The following is a 19,568-nucleotide window of genomic DNA, read 5'->3' as shown; positions in this document are numbered from 1 at the left end:
TATGAATGTCAAATAGTTGTGATGAATATGATTTGGGGCCTCCCTCGATGAGTCCAATGACTCCCTGGAGTTGCCCGTAATAATAGTAATAATAGTAATAAAAAGCTTCCAGAGTCTGTTGTGGGTGCTACGACTGTGAATGAGTTCAAGGCAAGGTATGATAGATACTGTGTGAATGTTGAATAGTTGTTCTTGACATGATGTTAGGGTCTCCCTCGATGAGTCTGTCGACTCCTTGGAGTTTCCCGGAACAATAATAATAATAATAATAATTAACCATTTTAACAACTCGAAAATAAGAAAAACATTAGTAACACTGACATAACACTATTCGCCATTTGAAATAATATTGCCACCTATAATAAGTGATGACAACCTAATTCAAAGGGAAAATTATAATTTAGGAAAAATACCGTATCATTAGCACTGTTTCAGTGCATGCTAGCAAACTGAAGGAATGAATATTGCGCAATTTTCAAGCGAGATTTATTATTATTATTATCATCATCATTCTTGGAGACCGTGACATGTGTGCACACCACAGCACTTGACCGCACGAAGGAAGACTTCTTGGTTTCAAATCAAGTATGCGACTAGAAGGAATTTTTCTAAGCCTTTTATCGACAGGTTACCGAGTTAGTCGATCTCTGGCACGGGCAAGCAGGTTTTTCATCCCGTAAACTCAAGAAAATCGACCGTAGAACCCACATTATTTCAGACATTAAATACGAGTGTAAGTGTTAGCGACCAAGAGATGGTAGCACTTGTTGAGCCATCTCTCTTCACTGCATGCCGCATAATTACTGATAGCCTTAGGGCAAGCTATCTCTGATTGGGTACCAGTGGAGATTGAACTGCCCACTCAGTCTCCAAAGGTTAGATAGGGCTAAAATGGCCTCGCTGACTCCCTATATACGGGAATAAAAAGACATTAGCTGATTTTTTTTTCATCATTCTTACATGAAACTGCCCAAAAGTACAAGGCCTCCTCATGAGAGGGTACACTACTCCACTACAACTCACCGTTTCCTTTGCTTGATTCTCCAAGTAAGTGGAACTACTATTACCATCAACATAGAGCACCATCTACCGCCCACCACTAGTATATATATTGTCTGTAAACTGTGTATATTCTCACGACCGATTTGGCTATATGCGAGATGAAAAACCGGAGTTTCCGGCAGAAAAAATCCTGCTATCACCAAGATCGGCTAACTCACCTTCAACTGAAAAAAAAAAAAAAAAAAAAAAACATATAAAAATTCCTCTCATCACGTCTAGAATCGAACTCAGTACCATCGTCTTTCCAATAGCGCTACGTAGCCGCTTTTAACAGTAAAAAAAATAAAAAAAAAGAACTAGCATCTTAAAATCAGATGTTTTCAAAATCGGGAATGTTTTCCGAGAGAGTTACTAATGCGGGACAACATTGGAATTCGGGACGGCAGATCACTCTAATTTAAGGATCTAAATAGAAGGTATGCTAACTTGCTGCCATATTAGCACCAGAGTCGCATTCGTTCGAGCTCTTGATTCTTTCTTTTTTTCTTTAAAAGTTTATTTCTTAGCATAGGGGTTGTTTTAAATTGTTCACGTCTTTTCTTTACGAATTCCATGCAAATAAATGCTTATGAACGTTATAAAATAAACTTTTAAAGAAAAAAGAAAGAATCAAGAGCTCAAACGATTGCGACTCTGGGGAAAACATGGCGGCAAGTTGGCGTACCTTCTATTTAGAGCCTTACTCTAATTATAACTGATTTTGTCGTAATGGAATACGACCAATGGGAAGTACGCATAATCTTCCGCGCACTCAGTTGTACCGCCGGATAACCAGTCACACGGCAACTTAATATAGATGCGCAGTGATCTGCAGTAATTATCTTATTTCTTACACACTGATAAAAGATGCAGAATATGAATCATTTTTAAGTATTAAAACCTGAAAAGGATGAGAATGAAGTATTTTTCCTCAAATATATCCTTACTGTATATTGATTCTAACTAGGGCCGCACCAACCCGAGGGTACACCGCAACCGGGCGTCAACATTGATAGGGCCGCATTTTATGTAAATAATGTCTAATTTGGATTATACAATGCAGTATTAAGGGCGGCCGATAAAATTGCAGCCAGACGACAAATACCCTTGGCGTTCCCCTGATTCTAATCTAAATGTTTTTCGATTGCTTTCTGTGTTGCAGCCATCTCGCATGTGATGGTCCTGTTCATCGTACGGCGCATTTTTGATACTGAATGTTTTCAACACTTGCTAATAATGACAAAGAAGAAATTGTTTTTTGTTTTTTTTTCATACAAGTGATTCAAGATATATAACTGTCAGAAACGAAAGCATAGTGGGAAACTGTATTATTAATTAAAATGATAATAATAAATTGCTTTGTATCATATAAAATGCATGAAATTTCTATTCACACTAATACGTTAACATATTGATTCAAAACTGATAGTTATAAGGTTAAAGTTAGCCATAACTATAAAATTATGCGGTAAACAACCCGCCCTGCGCAACAGCTATTACACTGCTGACCACGAAAAATAAGTAGTTTTTTATTATGTCACTGTCGACATAATAAAATTTTTCTTATGTTTTCTTATTCCAAGCTTAAACTGATTAAACATTATTTGCAAACAGCAATGACTCAAAAAATATTGGTTGGTCTAGCAACTATATCGATAAAGGTGGACATAGCTTATAATTTAAATTTAGAAGAGCTTATAAACAGTTTTATTGTGCGGTATCCCCGTAGAGCAAACATTTAATTAATATTATTATGTAATCGTTTTGCATTAATGTTTCTCTTGTAATAAAAACAAAATAGTAATTGGAGATTTTCTTATATTTTTGTCTTATAATCCATCAGGGGCGATATTTAATTGTTTGCCTCAGGGCACGATCTAATCTTGCGACGACCCTGTGCATGACAAATTAAATATCATCAGTTTTTCTAGTTCAAAAACATTATTAAGATTCAGATTACTTCTATATTTACAAAAATAGTATTCATGAGTTATAAATTCGGCAGAACTACACCATAATAACATACCTGACGCTTATTATTTTGCGTTTAATTTTTCCCTTCAATTGCTGCAGCTTTCTGACGCCAAGTGAATTGTTTACTATAACATGTCTGCAATGTAACCAATAGCTTCCAAAATACACATGTACTTATCCTTTAACTACTGCTGAAATAACTTATATTACTTCTTTAATTTATGGATTGTATGTTAATACAATCATACTGCTAGTTAATTAAAACAATGACAACTAGATAATTTAAATGAAAAACAAAACACACAAAAAAAAACATAATACACACTCAACTTCGTAAAAACGCAGACGAACAACTTCAATTCAGTGACATAATTCTTTCTTGAGGGCGCATGCACAAATTAATAATTAACAAAATCAATAATAATATAGGGCGTGTAGTATATCTATATTTCTCTATAGCCCCCTAATATTGTCTTTCGGAGCTTAACATTTAATGAGAATAGTATTTGCTTATTATTTACAATAATAAGCAAATATAGTAAAGTTAAAATTGCATCATTAAAATATTGAAGACATGTAGAGAAGCAATGATAGACTTTCCTTCCTGTTAATAGCATAAATTAGTCAGATACGAAATGCTTATTGATAAACTGCTCGAACTAAAGTATCAGAAATACATTCCCCTATCTCCTGATTTACATATTCGGCGCCATAACAAAGTACGGCGTGATATCGACGTCAAGGCGGCTACTATAAATGGGTACAGCTATCCTCTGTACGTGATCAGTAAACGCTTGCCAGTAATGGGAAAACGTGGCTACGTAAGCGAATTTGACCGGCGGCAAATGTTGGTGCCCGGAGGGCAAGTTCCAACAAACACTAAATGGTGAACGCCACAGGGACCTGATAGCCAACCATCTCCACCCATATCTGGAGGACGTCTCCCCTGACCACAGTGCCAACGTCGAACAGGACGATGCTTCTTGTTATAGGACTCGTAAGATTACTGAGTGGTTGGAGGAACACAACAAGAAATTCGCCCCTTGCCCTCCAATCCTCCTCCAAGGAATGAACATGAACTGACAGAGTTGCTGCAGCAGATATGAGTCCAGTAACGCATTGTGGATGTTCGATACTTGTATAATCTGTTCCTAGGCGTCTGCAAGCCGCGATTGCACACAGAGGTGGACCAACGCGTTATTAGTTGGGTTTTCCTAATGAAAAGCTGATTCAGTGTATATCATCACACATACAAAGCTAATTTTTTTTTTTTTTACTGGTAATTATTCAGAACAAGCTAATACGAAGATAGACAAGGGAAAAAATTGTAACAGGCACCAAATTTAAATGTATTGAATCACAAAATAATTACTCTTTTAAAAAGAAAAAAATGTACATAAGAGCGATATTAAATGAAAGTTATGCTAAAATCATGCAGGATGACAAAAAAAAAAAAAAAAAATGAACACCCGTATGGCAAAATGTAAATCGCTGAGAGTTTCTTCTTCTTATTGTGCTATCTTCTATCGAAGGTCAGCGACCATCTTGGCGAACAAACTGCGCTCTTGTGCTAATCTGAGCAGTTGTGCACTGCTCTTTCCTGTCCACGTCTTGATGTTGTCAAACCATGATATTCTTTTTCTTCCTCTAGTTCCTTTGCTGAGAGTTTAACGTATCCAAATATAAAGTGATGCTCCATGAAAAGAAGAGAGCATAAATTGTGCACTATATTAATGGAACTGGCTGCAGGAAACTGATGAGGGCAGGGACCTGACGTGATAACTCTGAATGAGAGTTGAAGAATAGAGGGATATTGAGAAATTAGCCAAAAGATCACATCAGATTGTGTGGTCGTTGAAAAACATGCATGTTTGTGACACGGATAGAATTATTGTTGCTCTTTATAAGGATTTAATTAAGCCACACCTGGACTACTTCGCGTAGATCAGATCACCAGGATTCTGTGGAGTTAAAGTGGTGGAGAGGATGGATAATTGACAAAGATTGTGGCAGGTCTATGGAATGTTCCTTGTGAGAATAGATTCAATGTTTCTGAGCTTCAAAAACTAGCCGATAGTCGAAAAAGTGGAGACATGATAGAAGCAAATGTTTTTTTACACGGGTTTTATAGGACTAACTGAGATCGTTTTTCCCAGTACTTAATGAAAAGGGGGGGGATATGGTCACCCATGAAAATTGTGGAAGAGTGTGGTCAGCAAGGGTATTAGGAGTAGATTTTTTGCTTGTGGGATGGTGAGTGGGTTAAATGAGTTGGTTTCCACGCATGGTTGTGTGTGTGCTTAGTCAGTGAAGCACACACTTCTTCTACTCCATTGAGATATGTAATAATAATAATAATAATAACAACAACAATAATTAGACCACCAGAATATTAGCAAGCTATAAATTTGAATGACGTGGCCCAATAAAGGATTTTTCTCTCTGCATTTTACTCAGCTGTTTCCACAATTAGTTCATTGCACAGACTAGTAGGGTTTAGAGTTTAAAACCACTGGTTTTCAATTCATTACAGCTGATGAACTGCAGCTAAGGAGAACAGAAGTTGAACTGCAGGATAGTGAACAGAGCACATTTGAGGCTATTTGGTGTGAGATTAAGACAAGCAGAACAAAATATAAAGTTGTGTGCTACTATGGACCAGGTGATGGAATAGATGGTAGAGATAGTATGCATAAGCAAATAGAATCAATGAATGAAAGGAGGGTAATTATTATGAGGGATTTCAACTACGGTAACATTGATTGGAAGGAGGAGAGGACACATGGGAGGAAGGAATTGGATTTTATGCAGTTATTAAGGAATATCTACCTGAGACAGCATGTAAGGGAATATACGAGGGATTCCAGAGTGATTGACCTAGTAATTGCATCTGAGAATTTAACTGTAATGAACAGTGGCACACTCAGGATTTAATATTGGAGGGGGCCGAGCACTCAGGATTTAACATTGGGTGAGGGCGGGAGAGAGTTGAATAGACGATTTGCAAATACACACTACGCATTGCATACGACCTATGACAGCATCTGCAGTGGTCGCTAATTCATAAGTATTATAGAAATATAAGACATGACACAACATAAATTTAAAAAAAAAAAATGAATTTTTTTTTATTATTGTTTTGTCGCGTCTTATATTTCTAATTAGGAAATTAGGATATTTTCCTAATTAGGAAAAGATTTTTGGAAAATTTTCTAGTGTTTTTTTCATTTTCTTTGGGGGGTGCCCGGGCCCAATGGCACCCCCTCTGGGTGCGCCACTGATAATGAATATGAACATGTTGCCGCCAATTGGTGAGAGTGATCATAATGTATTGACCTAGGAGGTGGCTAAATGTGTGGAATTTTCAATTAAGAAAGGGTACATGTGGAATTACCGGGCTGGTAAGTATAACAAGCCTAGGACATTGCTTAGTTCAGTGTCATGGCATGTACAACGGCATGGGTTGGAGGTTAATAGTGCATGGAAATCGGTAATGGAACGTTTGAAGGAGATAATGGCTGACTGTATACCTAGAGTTCGGATAGTAAATCAAGTAAGGGTTAAATGGATGAAAAACAACAGTAAGCTTGAGCTGCAGAAAACGAAACAACTGTAGAAGGAATTTAAGGAGAAAGGTGACCTACAGGTCCATGAGCAGTATAAAACACAGGCCAGAAAGGTAACGAGTGTGGTAAGAAAAGCAAAAGCGGATTATAAAAGAAAATTAACCATGCAAGCTAAACGGAATTCGAAACAGTTTTTTCGATATGCTGCAAGTAAAAGAAAAAATGTATATGGCAGAATGATTTTAAGGAATGCCGATGGTGAGGAGGTAACTGAATCAGTTGATATTAGAATTACTGAGCGAGCACTTTGCAAGAGTGTATCATCCAGGTGGTGATATTGCAGGAATGAAGGATCCAATAGTTTATACGGGAATTGAGGTGAATGAAATGGAGCTGAATATTATATTAAAAAACCTTAATGTGAATACATCTGTGGGATTTGATGGTATGCCAGCTCGGGTCTTACGTGAAGTGGCTAAAGAATTGTCTGTGCCTTTGACCATTTTCTTTAATTTGAGTCTCTGGTCTGGGTTAATCCAGAGGGGGTGGAAAGAGGGGAAAATCGTTCCACTGCATAAAGGAGGTACGAAAGACTACTGTTGCAAATTAACGACCGATCAGCATATCAGGAGTCGTTGTCAAGGTTTTGGAGAAAGTAGTCAAGAGAAAAATACAGGAATCGATAGATGAAAACGGAGTACTGTATGGGGACAGCATGGTTTTTTGAAGGGTAGATCATGCCTCGCTAACTTGCTTACGTTTTATAACACAGTGACTGCTGAACTGGATAAAGTTAATGGGTATACAGTGATACTGCTGGACCTTGCCTTTGACAGGATACCACATGGAAGTTTAATCAGTAAACTGCAGCATATGGGAATGGATATAGGGTTGGTGAGATGGTTAGGAGGATGGTTGATGGAGAGATATCAGAGAGTAGTTTATTAAGGGTAGAAAACAACCTGTGACTAGTGGTGTGCAACAGGGTTCTGTTCTTTGACCACTACTATTTAATTTGTTCATTAACGATATAGGAAAGGATCTGAGAGGAACTGTTCATTTGTTTGCTGATGATGCAAAGTTGGGTAGAGAAATAGTGAATGCACATGATGTGAAAATTTGCAGGATGAGTTGGATAGATTGGAGGACTGGGCTAAGGAGAATGGATGTCAATTTAATGTGGCAAAGTGTAAGGTTATGCATTTTGAGGTGAAAAGATTAGCAGCAGTATATGACATTGGTTGAACTGTACTCCAGGAGATTGACGATGCCAGGGATTTGGGAGTGTTGGTGGATAGGGAGTTGAAGTTAAGGGGGCATATTGCAAATGTGGCTAAATCAGCTCATCAAATCACTTGGTTACTGAAGAATCTTTTGACGAGCAGAGACAAGCAGGTTATTGTTCCTCTTTATTGAGCCTTGATATGACCCATCTAGACTATTGTGCCCAGATCTTGGTGCCAGGGTTTCTTCTTAATGGGGAGGAGGGGGAGAGGAACTAGAGGCGAGTGACCAAGATGATAGTTGGTCTATGGAATGAACCTTATGAGAACAGGTTGAAGATTTGTGGGTTGCAGAAATTGGTTGATAAGCAGAAAATGGGTGATATGATTGAGACATTCAAATTACCGAATGGTTTCTATAAGATTAATTCAGAGGATATTTTTCAGAACAGGACTGGTGGTGGGAGGTCTTGGGGCCATTCATGGAAACTGGGCAATAGTGTGATTAGCAAGGGTTTTAGCACTAGGTTTTTTTACTTGGAGAGTTGTGAATGAGTGGAATTAGCAAGTGTCTGTTGTGGGTGCCATGACTGTGGATGAATTCAAGGCAAAAGTATGATAGATGTGTAATTTGTGGATGTTGAGTAATTGTTTAGGGCCTCCATCGATGAGTCTAAGGACTCCTTGGAGTTGCCCGTAATAATAATAATAATCAAAAATTATATAAAGAAAAAAATTATTATACAAAAAATTCTGAATAATCTTCATTGTTAACGTTAGAAGAACATGTGTTGTAAATATATAATATAGAGGCAAAACAATACTATTAAAAAATTTAGTTGAAATCTAATGTAGAAAATGCAGCACTTAGAGCTGAATTCTATAAAATTATAAGTTGCAATGTCACTCAAGATGTTTATTGTATGTGTAAATATTTTAGCAATCAATAAAAAAAAATTATTGTTAAAAAAGAAATCATTATTATTATTATTATTATTTAAGATAATATCAACAAAAACCTTCGTAAACCAAATTTTCATCACACTGTAGATAACGTGAATAAACGTTTTGAGATTTCACTAGTAATATTTATAAATACAATATAAAATTTATTTTGTGGCATTTCTTATCTTGTTCACATGATGCTTAAATGTGTGCGATTGCTTGCTACGCCATCTTTAATATGCATTTACAAATCGCATGGTGTCGGTCTTAGTTGTCAAACTACTGGTTGTTCAGGATTTTCTTTTTTACTATTAAATCTGCAAAATGAGTGATAGAGAGGTAATTGATTTTAAGATATTTTCTGAACTTTCTTTCAAGTGTATATTTATCTGCTAAATTTCTGATATTGGATCTATTTTATTGATCAATTATTTGCTGAACTTGTTCTTGCGCACCTTTGTATATTTGAATTGGTATTTGTTTCAATTTTTTTTTTTTAAAAAATCACTTTTCATACTATGAATAAAACTGAAATGCGCCTTGTTACAGACACACTTCAATTTTATGTTTATGATATAATACGTCAATTTTGTGTTTATGATATAATACTTACAAGTTTTGTTTATTGTTATTACCTGGAACCTCCAGGAAATTAAAAATGCTGCCTACCTTTTTGACCAGCGACCTCACGTTTCAGTTGAAATAAAAAAAAAACTCATATAAACATACTTCTCATCCTCACAATAATTAAACCTAGGTAATTTTTAGCCAAAACTTTATACCATTCTTCTTGTTGACTTTTTTAATGTTTTATTATTCAACGAAACTCATTTGATAAATAGTTTCTTTTTGACTGAAACATCATATGCAGTTTTTGTCACTGGATGTTAGATCCTGCTTATTCGAGTAGATTAATTGGCTATAAAAGTACATTTAGTTAGTTGAAAGTTTACAACCCTTCTGTAGTGAGAATCCTATTAGAAAAAAAAAATGCACCCCAATTTCAAGGATAGTTGTTTCATCCAGCATATGAAATAACCTCTTAGTCTTTGAAACCTGTGTAGCTGCACTTTGTGTCTTGACTGGCCTGAAGTATACATTTCAGTTCATGTGTTATAATTGTTTCAGAACAAAGTTTTTAGATCCAGTGGCCCTCACCTTGTGGTTTGACCTAATTATCATTATACAGCTTTCATGAAGAACAAATTGATTTTCTTTTTTTTTTTTTTTTCATATTTTTTTTCATATATTGTTTCTGCTTAGCTATCTGGGAGGAATAAAAAATATGCAGTTATCTACCATTTATCTGCCAGTTATCAGAATGGTGAGTTCAGATAATTGAAGTGTATTTACATGGTGCTTTACCAGGAGTCAGTTGACATGCATAGCTGGTTAATTGAAGGGTCAATGTTTTGAAGGTCAGATGAACAGTAGATTATTGTACTTGCAAAGATGTCTTAAGCACTAATAAATAGGACTGAGAGTGTAATGCATGCACACATACAAAAATCAAAATAAATAAAATAAGAAAAAGAATTACGACGATGACAGTTACTCATAACCAGTCCTCATCTTTTATGGTGTGCCAATTTATTATGAATTTACCCGGATACTGAATGAAGTAAAAGTGGCTTAAAATTTGGGACTTATCTAATCAAACTTTTATGTAAAAATTTAACCTAAAACAAATATGATGATGATTGCAAAATAATCACATCCCATACTATCTGGAGTATTGTGAAGTTTAACAAGTTTCCTGTTTTTGTCTGGGAACATGTGCAAACAAATTAGCATTAGAGTCATCAATAAAAAAGAGGAAGCTAGTAGAAGAGTTACAGAAATACTATGTTGGCAAAATTGGTGTTACTCAGATGAAGACTAAAACAAATGCGATAGTTCTAAATAACTATCGCATTTATATTTGGGCAGTAGTAATTAGATAACTACTTAGATAGAAAACAACTAATTAAATAACAACTCAAACTACTACAGCACAAACTAAAAAGATATGAATGGACTGTTATGGGACTTTGTGAAATTCTATGGCCCAAAACAGGAGAGCTAACAACAGATGAAGGACATTTACTTCTTTACTCTTGTTGTGTCCCAATTTACGATTATTAGGCTTTCAACTATCCTTACATGTGAAACTCTACTTTTCTTTATCCAAGTGTTATCTATATACGAGATATCACCCAAATACAAATATTTAAGCTTCTTCTCCCCTTAGTATCACTAAATATTTATTTTATACTGCGCCTTTCAGGACATTTCCCCTTGGTATCCCTAAATATTTATTTTATACTGTGCCTTTCAGGACATTTAGTTTAAGATATAAAATTCAAAAACAAGGAGCAATTACCAAAATATGTCTGAGTGTGAAACTAATAGGCTGTTGTGACCTTTATCTAGTAGCTTAACAACTTCCCTGCCCCGCATAATTAGGTTCGTACGTCGTTATAAGTGGTGCATTGAGCAGCAATCTCAGACAGCTGTATTTTCAACAAACAAAAGTTTATTGAACTCTTAAACATGATACAATTCATTCTTTATCAAATAGAACTCAATTCAATACTAAGAATATATAACACAAATTAACACTATCTAAACACAAGTATTAGGTTAAGATCCTATATAAGAATTGTGATCATATCGCCATAACAGATTCTATACATACAAACATGTATAATTCTAGAACTAGTTGACCTTTTTTTTGTCTAACCCCTTACTGATCTGATCTCGCTATAATTCTGCATTTTTAGGACATATATATTCAGTTACTCTAATTTTCTTACTAAGACAATATGGATTAAATTTATCCTTTCGCTGAGCTAATACACATTTTTGATCTTTAAAACTCTCTTAAATAAAATACAATGTACATGCATAAATCTCTAGGCACATGAATACTTATTAATGTATAGTAACAAGCTCATTCTAGTCTGACATGTATTAAAGTCCTATTATAATTCTCATTAATCCCTTCAACTGTTCAGTAATTAAGCAATGATTACAGTTACATATGATTTGAATTGACACGAGTTTTTACAGTACCTTTCGACTTGGGTCTTCTACACTGGTCTCTACCTTTTTTCCGATTGTACCTTCCTAGGACGAACTCTTCTATAACTTATCACTCCTAAGTTCTTTTGGCACTAAGATGGGCTCTCACAATCTTTACCTTACATGCTTCAATTAAGAACATACATAAGATCATCTATTCAATGGCTGTGAAACTCACCATGTGGGCTCTGACTTCTTTATAGATTTTTCCTTCTCTCGTTACGATCACTGGATGATGAAACACTGTTATTATCTTCTTTCGTTTTAACTAAACGGCATCCCTCATTTCTTACAATAGGAACACGGAATCGAAATCCCACACACTTTGTTTCCTTATTGTGTCGGACAGAGAAAACTCCTAACCCGTCACTCAGGAAAACTGCGTGAGACCTATACGAAGACTCGTGAAGAAAACTCTGAGGAACAAAGCCTCATAGGTGGTGGGGGGGGTGTTCCTAATCCTTTTATACTATGACCCTTACCGGCACCTTTTTCAATTTCTTTTCTCCCCCCCCCCCTTTACTGAAGTCTATTTCACTGACCAATTAGAATGGCATTTTTCTGCCAAAACATCATGCGGTCTGTGTGCACGCGACTGACGTGTGACGAAGTCTCAATTCTGGAATTATGACCTTGAGCTTTAGTGTTTATTTAAGCTAACTTCTATGTCATCTATACTAAATTAATCCCCTTTCCGAAATTTTCTAAGAATTAACTGGAATCTTTAATCTCTTATTTCAAGTGTAAAAACTAGCCTCTCACATACAAAATCCTATGACTAATCTTCTTTGCTTTACTTAACCTTATTTTATCATATCACAACTGTAATAAAATTCCCTTCCTTTTTTTTTTTTGTTTAGTTCAACAAACAATTTCAGCTATATTTTTCACTTGGATGCAAGCATATTTTTCTTTCTTTTCATTTTTTGTATTCGTTGCTTTCAAAGGCTCTTAACGATATCTGCTTAGGAACAAGCTTGCTTACTTAGTTATCTATACAGGGTTTTTATTTCTTCTCTTGTTACATCATGATAACTGAAATTTTCACATTCTTAAGTTATCAGGGTGTAACACTGGATGTGATTGCAGCAGAAAAGGTGTTGGGTTTTTGATACACAAATCATCACTAAATTCTGTCATGGAATTCAATCCTATCAATAGCAGAATTGCTTTAGTCCGCCTAAGAGGAAAACACTCAATATCACCATCATACAGGTCTGTGCCTCAACCACAGGCCACGAGGACTCTGAAGGAGAGGAATTTTATGGTCAATTTAATGCAACAATCACCAGAGCGAATAGAAAAGACCTTTTGATTGTACAGGGTGATTGGAATGCTAAAATTGGAACAGACATCGGTAAGGATTTTCTCCCATTTGTTGGACCATATGACTATGGGGAAACAAACGAAAGAGGTTTTGAATTGATCAAATTTGCCTCACAAAATGAACCCACCATTACTAACACTCTATTTTCCCACAAACCTTCCAGAAGATGGACATGAACTTCCTTGATGGTAAAACACACAACCAAATGGACTTTATCCTTGTAAGTACAAAATTTAAAAACTCCATCAACCTCACAAGAACCAGATCATTTCCTGTATCCGATATTGGCAGCGACCACAATATGGTCATCACAACTGTGAATATGAAAATGAGGGAAATATTACCAACATTATCAACTCGTAAAAGATATAATATAGAAAAATTAAAAGACCCCGAAATAAATAATTTGTATAAATACAAATTAAAACAAATTTTTGACACAAGCTTCAAAAATATAATAATGTCGAATCTAAAACCAAATACTTCTCACAAAAGATAACTGGAACAGCTGAAGAAATTCTTGGATACAAAAGGAAAGTCAATAAACCATGGATAACCAAAAATATTTTGGACCTATGCGACGATAGAAGAAATTTGAAATCTCATGTTAATAGCGGTGACAATAGAGAACAGTATAAAAATATTAAAGATTATTAAAAAAGAAATCAAACATGCTAGAAACTTATGGATACTAGATAAATGTAAAAATATAGAAGAGGACCTAAATAAAAATAATCCTAAAAGTTCTTTTCAAATTATCAATAAGTTAACCAAACCTTTTACTGCAATTAATTGGAGTATAGAAGATGAAACTCTTATCACAGATAACCAGAAAATAGTTGATAGATGGAAATGTTATGCAACCAAGCTCTTTCAAAAGGTTCCCCAACCGACTGATGAGATTTTGGATGGAATTTTGCCAGGACGTTTGGAGAAAGGAGATTACCAGATATTAAAAGAAGTCATTGCAGCAGTTAGCTCCTCAAAAATAGCAAAATCACTGGGAATTGATGGAGTCACAATGGAACTGATACGCAAAGGAGGTGACATCATCATAGACACCTTGCTAAATTTATTTCAGGATGTATGGAACACAGAGACTTGGCCTTCTGATTGGCAGACTTCTGTCTTTGTACCTATTTCATAGCGCCTCCGTAGCGCAATTGGAAGAACGATGGTACATTGCGCCCTTCGATTGGAATAGGCCTAAGTTCGATTCTCGTCGCGACGGGATGATTTTAATTGAAGGTGAGTTAGCCGATCTCATACGGCGGTAGCAGGGTTTTTCATCCCACATAGAGACAAATCGACCCTTCAGAACACACACAACTTACAGACAAAAAATACTAGTGGTGGTGGAAGTGGGCAGTAGGTGGCATTGATGGAGATGATTCGTAGTAGAGGTTCGGTGTAGTGGTTGAGACAGTTGTAGATGTACTCCCACGATGAGTCTTCGGACTCCTTGGAGGTGTCAGGAATAATAATAATTTCTAAAAAGGAAAACAGCAATAAATGCAACAACTATAGAATAATAAGCCTTATTAGCCATCCAAGCAAAATCCTGTTAAAAATATTATTGTCAAGAATTGGAAAGAAAATAGAAAGCAGACTATCAGATGAAAGAGCAGGTTTCCAGAAGTACAATTGACCATATTTTTACAATACACATACTAGGCAAAAAATACATAGAAGATAACAAAATACAGGTAGTCCTCAACTTACAACGGGGTTATGTTCCAACGTCTCCATCGTAAGTCGAGGACTTTTGTTAATTCTTGATTTGTTTGATTTCTGTTATAATATTTTCATAAATTAGGTTCTATTTAACTTAAAATGGTTAAAAATGTATAAACTTACTTAAACATTTATAAATTATTTATTAGCACATATACATATAAATGCATAAATACAAAATTAAGAAAGAAAAAAATACATAAACACATCAAAAATCACTATTTTTGATGTGTTTATTTCAGATTTTTCTTGAAAATTTCGGCAGTTTCAAAATCAGAACTAGCAGCTTCTCCCATTATTCGTATGTTATGCAAGTTAAATCGGCTTTTGAATCGATAAAATCTTTACTAGTGTTAAATGTATGCTCGCCGTATTTATATTGTTGTTTCCTTAAATTGTCAAATAGACTGCGTGCTTTTGTTTGAATTGTAAACAAACTGAGAGGAATATTTTTGTTGATTTGATCATCTATCCCAGTGACATGTGCACATAACCTTTTTATATGCGCGTGTCAAAAATTTACAACTCGAGTTGCTGATGTGCCAGGCAGTTTTTAATAGGGGAATAATTAATAGAAAATTAATCTAACTTTATCTATTTATTTATAAATTTATAATATATATATATATATATATATATATATATATATATATATAATTAGATTAATTTTCTATTAATTTCTCCCCTATTAAAAACTGCCTGGCACGTCTGCAACTCCAGTTGTAAATTTTTGACATATATATTTATGACAAATATATATATATATATATATATATAATAATATATAATTAATATATAATATATATTTTTTTATTTATAATATTTTATAAATAATTTATGAAGCAGATATAGAACCGAAACTATCAAACTTTTTAAAAGTAACAGGCATTAAAAAGGGAAAATATTCTGGCAGTCATTAGAAGAAGACAGATGAAATGGTTTGGACATGTGGAAAAGGCTAATGGCATTTCAAAGCAAGCACTAGTGTTTAATATGTGATGTGCTGACTGTGCCATTATTTCTTATCTTTTCTTATAATGTATACTTCGTGTCTGTATCATTATTAATTCCTTAATTTAAAACTTTCTGTTATAATCTTAACTAAACCTCATTAACTCCTTAATTTATGCAGTCTTTACATTTACTTTAGGCCAATACCAACTTTAAGGATATTGCACGTGGGTAAAAGTCAGAGATTCCCAATAGACAGTGGCAATTCCTTTGTTTCAGTGCTGGTTCTCTCTTCGGATTCAGGGAAAATTATATTATACTGCGCCACCCTGAATCCTAGATTTTTGAAATAAAAAATCAAAGAACCAGAACTTAGCATAACACACTATCCCTAATTTCTTAAAACTATATAAAGTAGTTTAAATCTCATCTATCTCTAACTTAGTTTGCAGTTGTAGCCTCCCTTATAAATTACCTCCCACTGTGGTTCGATTATTTATGAGCGGTGCAATAGAAAATGAAATCAGGCAAGTCACTTATTGAATCTAAAGAAAACATTTATTTACACTCTAGTCAGAGTACACATTATGAATAAACTTTGGCACATGTTCGCTTCAATATTAATTTCAATGAAAAACATAATTATCTAACCCTTCTTATGCTCTCTTAGCATGTATAAATATCAGTACAGTTAAAACATTCTATCAAAGGTAAATCATAAGCTAAACTCCACAATACTGAAGGTTATTCATTCATAGACCTTAATTTAATCCTAATTTCTTCATCGATGTCTCAGAGTTACACTGCCTTCTTAAACTATATCTCTAAAGTCCTTGCATAAAATCAGCCTTCTAAACTTAATGTCCAACCAAAATTTACAGTCTTTCTTCCTTTATACATTCTCTAAACAGATTAAAGTTTCTACTTTACCAATTGCTGGGGAACTATTAGAACATCATACATATTGCGATATAACATCACCTCCAGGTCCACTTTTCGTTCTGCTTGGTCTGCTTGGTTCAGCTTGGTCTGAATGATCCGGACTGGATATATCTCTGGCAACGAAGACATGTGCTTGCCGTTCACTGGTCATCAGGCTCGGTAAGGCTTAGCTGTCTCTGCGGCAACAGGAACTCAGCTCTGCTCGGCAAAATCCTTAACCGGCGATTTTCCAAGGACTTTTCAGCATTCTCGGCAAGCGAAGAGGATGACAAAAAAGCCAGCCGAAAAAGCTCTGAGCTGGTGCTGCTTCGCTTTTTAAATTCTGCGCCAACACTTCCTTACTATGTCATTAAGCTTCCCCCTCTTTGCTCACGTCACCTTACTTCTCCCAGCACTTAGTGCCATAATCTCCCCATAGCTAGCATACTCTTCGGTGGTGGGGGGGAATTGCGTGCTCTCCTTCCACATTGCACGTGTACTTTGGCGTACATGTTTTGCTCCTGGCTATCAGTACTTAATCCGATTAGCCTTCTCTCAGTAACATACAAGTATTTATACAAATTTAGCAAAGTTTAAACAATGGACTATTCACAGTAAATACATTACAACACTATGGACAAATAAAAGGATTCTTAAATTATTAACGTTTCTGGTAATTTACAAGCAATTTTATACACATGATATATCAGTATATGCCAAAATGTAAGATGCATGTTAAGTTCTGAAGAAAATATAAATTAATACAGTTTCATTCAGAACTTAACACTAGAAGGAATCGTTCCAGGATCAAGGGTTAGGGCTGATCTCGATTAAAATGGACTGATAACATCAAAAAATGGATAAATTCCCCCCTTTCTCAACGGACATCAAGAACAAGAGACCGAGATGATTGGAGGAAGCTAACAAAGAATATCCCCTACCAGCCATGAGTGACCCAACAGTTCATTTAGGACTACGGAAGAGAAAGAAAAAAGATAGTTTCAGTACAGGTAGTGATCACAGATTAGTGAGATCAAAAGTTGTCTTCAACAAAAGATAGGAAAGACAGAAACTGACGAAAAGCATAACCAATTTATTCAGATTTATTTACTAAACCTGAAAAAAAAAAAAAAGAATTATTCCAGATGGAGATAGAAGAAAGTTTTATAATAGTGATAAAAACACTACCAAATAATAACAGAGACCCTATTAAATAATGCTAGAGAGATTGGTGGAATCAACCTAAGGAAGGATGAAAGAAAATTGTCAGAAGAAATCCTGAAGCTTCTCAGAAAGAGAAGAGAAATAAAGAAATCTAGACGAGAAGTAGAATAGAATTTTTGGAGCTATGTAAAAAATACGGAAAAGGATTACACAAGAAATTAGAAACTTCAGAACAAGGAAAGTCAGAATTACAATAGAAAACAATACATCTGAAATGAGCAAGAAGAGAGGACAAAATAAATTAATAAATTTATTTTGTTTAAATAAATTTTATTTAAACAAAATAAAATTTTTTTTTACTGTCCTTTTCCGTTGGGGACTGGTTGAGTCTTCCGTGTTTCCACACCACCTCCAGGAGTCTTCGTTTCTTGTGTGGCTGGTGAGCTGTCTGTAAATTTGTAATCCAGAGTTGACCTTTATTGATGTTATCCATTTAGTTCTTGGTCTTCCTTTTTTTCTTTTTTCTTCTAATCTTGGATACAGAGCGAGGTTGGGTAGCCTTTTTGGGGGAATTCTCTCGATATGTCCATATCGTCTTCTTTTGATCTTTTCTATTAACAAGTATGTATAGGTTAGGTCTTGTCTTGCAGTTTGATTTGTTTTCTTTTCTGTCCATGGAGAATGCATAAGTGCATTCTCCGTGCAAAAAAAAACTCGCTTCTTACCAAACTCACAGCTTCCAGGAATGTGACCGCCTTATCCTTCCTCTTATTCTACCGTATAAAAAATCTTACTGTCAATCCAATAACCTTTCAAAGTCTTAAATGTCTGTCATGTGCCTCTCCCTCCCTTTGTGTTCTATCCACCAAGCTCTGCAGTCTGCATGCCTTCAAGATTGTATAGTCATGATATAATTTTTGCTATCTCTCTCTCTGCACCCTCTCCCTTCAAATCCTGGTGACCATATCTGAGCATAGAAATCCAGATGTGGCCTGATCAAAGCTTCATACAATGGGACCACCACCCCTTTTATCTCTCATGTTCAATGTCTTCCTCGATATTGCACCTGTTCTATGAGATGTCATCACAACCTTCGCAATATGTCCTCTGAACTTTGAATTTCTACCAGCAATCACCTCAAGATCTCTTGCTTCCTTTACTTCGTATAACTGCAAGTGACTATGAAGCAAGCATCCGATTAATTTACTCATCTTTCCAGCTTATTCAAATCCTCTTGAAGAGCCAAAACATCTGTTGCCAATAACCCTCCTAAGCTTCATATCATTGGCATTCAAATGAATATCTCTATGTGACAATATCATTTGGCATAAAGGTTGAACAGTAATGATCTGAGTACTGAACCCTGTGGAACTCCACTTGTAATCTTCCTACTCCTTGATGTACAACTCTGATATCTGTCAGAAAGTCAGTTACCAATCCAATCCACTAACTTGATAAACAAACCCAAATGTTGCAATTTAAAAACGACTTGTCATGTGGCACCTTTAAAATGCTTTTTGCAAATTTCAAAAAAAAAAAAAAAACTGCATTCCTTATCCTCATCTACTGCTCTTGTTACTCTATTGTAAAAGGTTACTAGATTACTTAAAAAGAGTGACCTTTAACAAATTCATGTTTGCCTGCATGAATAATATTGCC

The 19,568-nt window shown here is 35.2% G+C and overlaps 1 protein-coding gene across 1 annotated transcript in view; it reads left to right on the top strand.

Annotated features, from left to right (window-relative positions):
* The first annotated feature begins 8,974 nt into the window (after positions 1 to 8,974).
* LOC150094525 (transformer-2 protein homolog beta-like) overlaps positions 8,975 to 19,568 on the top strand; it is a 154,089-nt gene continuing 143,495 nt past the window's right edge. Inside the window, exon 1 of the mRNA XM_090412234.1 lies at positions 8,975 to 9,088. Within this exon, the coding sequence (XP_090268360.1) occupies positions 9,074 to 9,088 (15 nt within the window). The 5' untranslated portion in view covers positions 8,975 to 9,073. The remainder of the gene's footprint in view (positions 9,089 to 19,568) is intronic.

The sequence above is a fragment of the Typopeltis vanoorti genome, chromosome 22 (genome assembly GCF_054136105.1).
Source record: "Typopeltis vanoorti isolate ZY-2024b chromosome 22, IOZ_Tvanoo_1.0, whole genome shotgun sequence".
Taxonomy (NCBI): domain Eukaryota; kingdom Metazoa; phylum Arthropoda; class Arachnida; order Uropygi; family Thelyphonidae; genus Typopeltis; species Typopeltis vanoorti.
The sequence above is the reverse complement of the archived record's forward strand: the minus strand, read 5'-3'. Positions and strand labels throughout refer to the sequence as shown.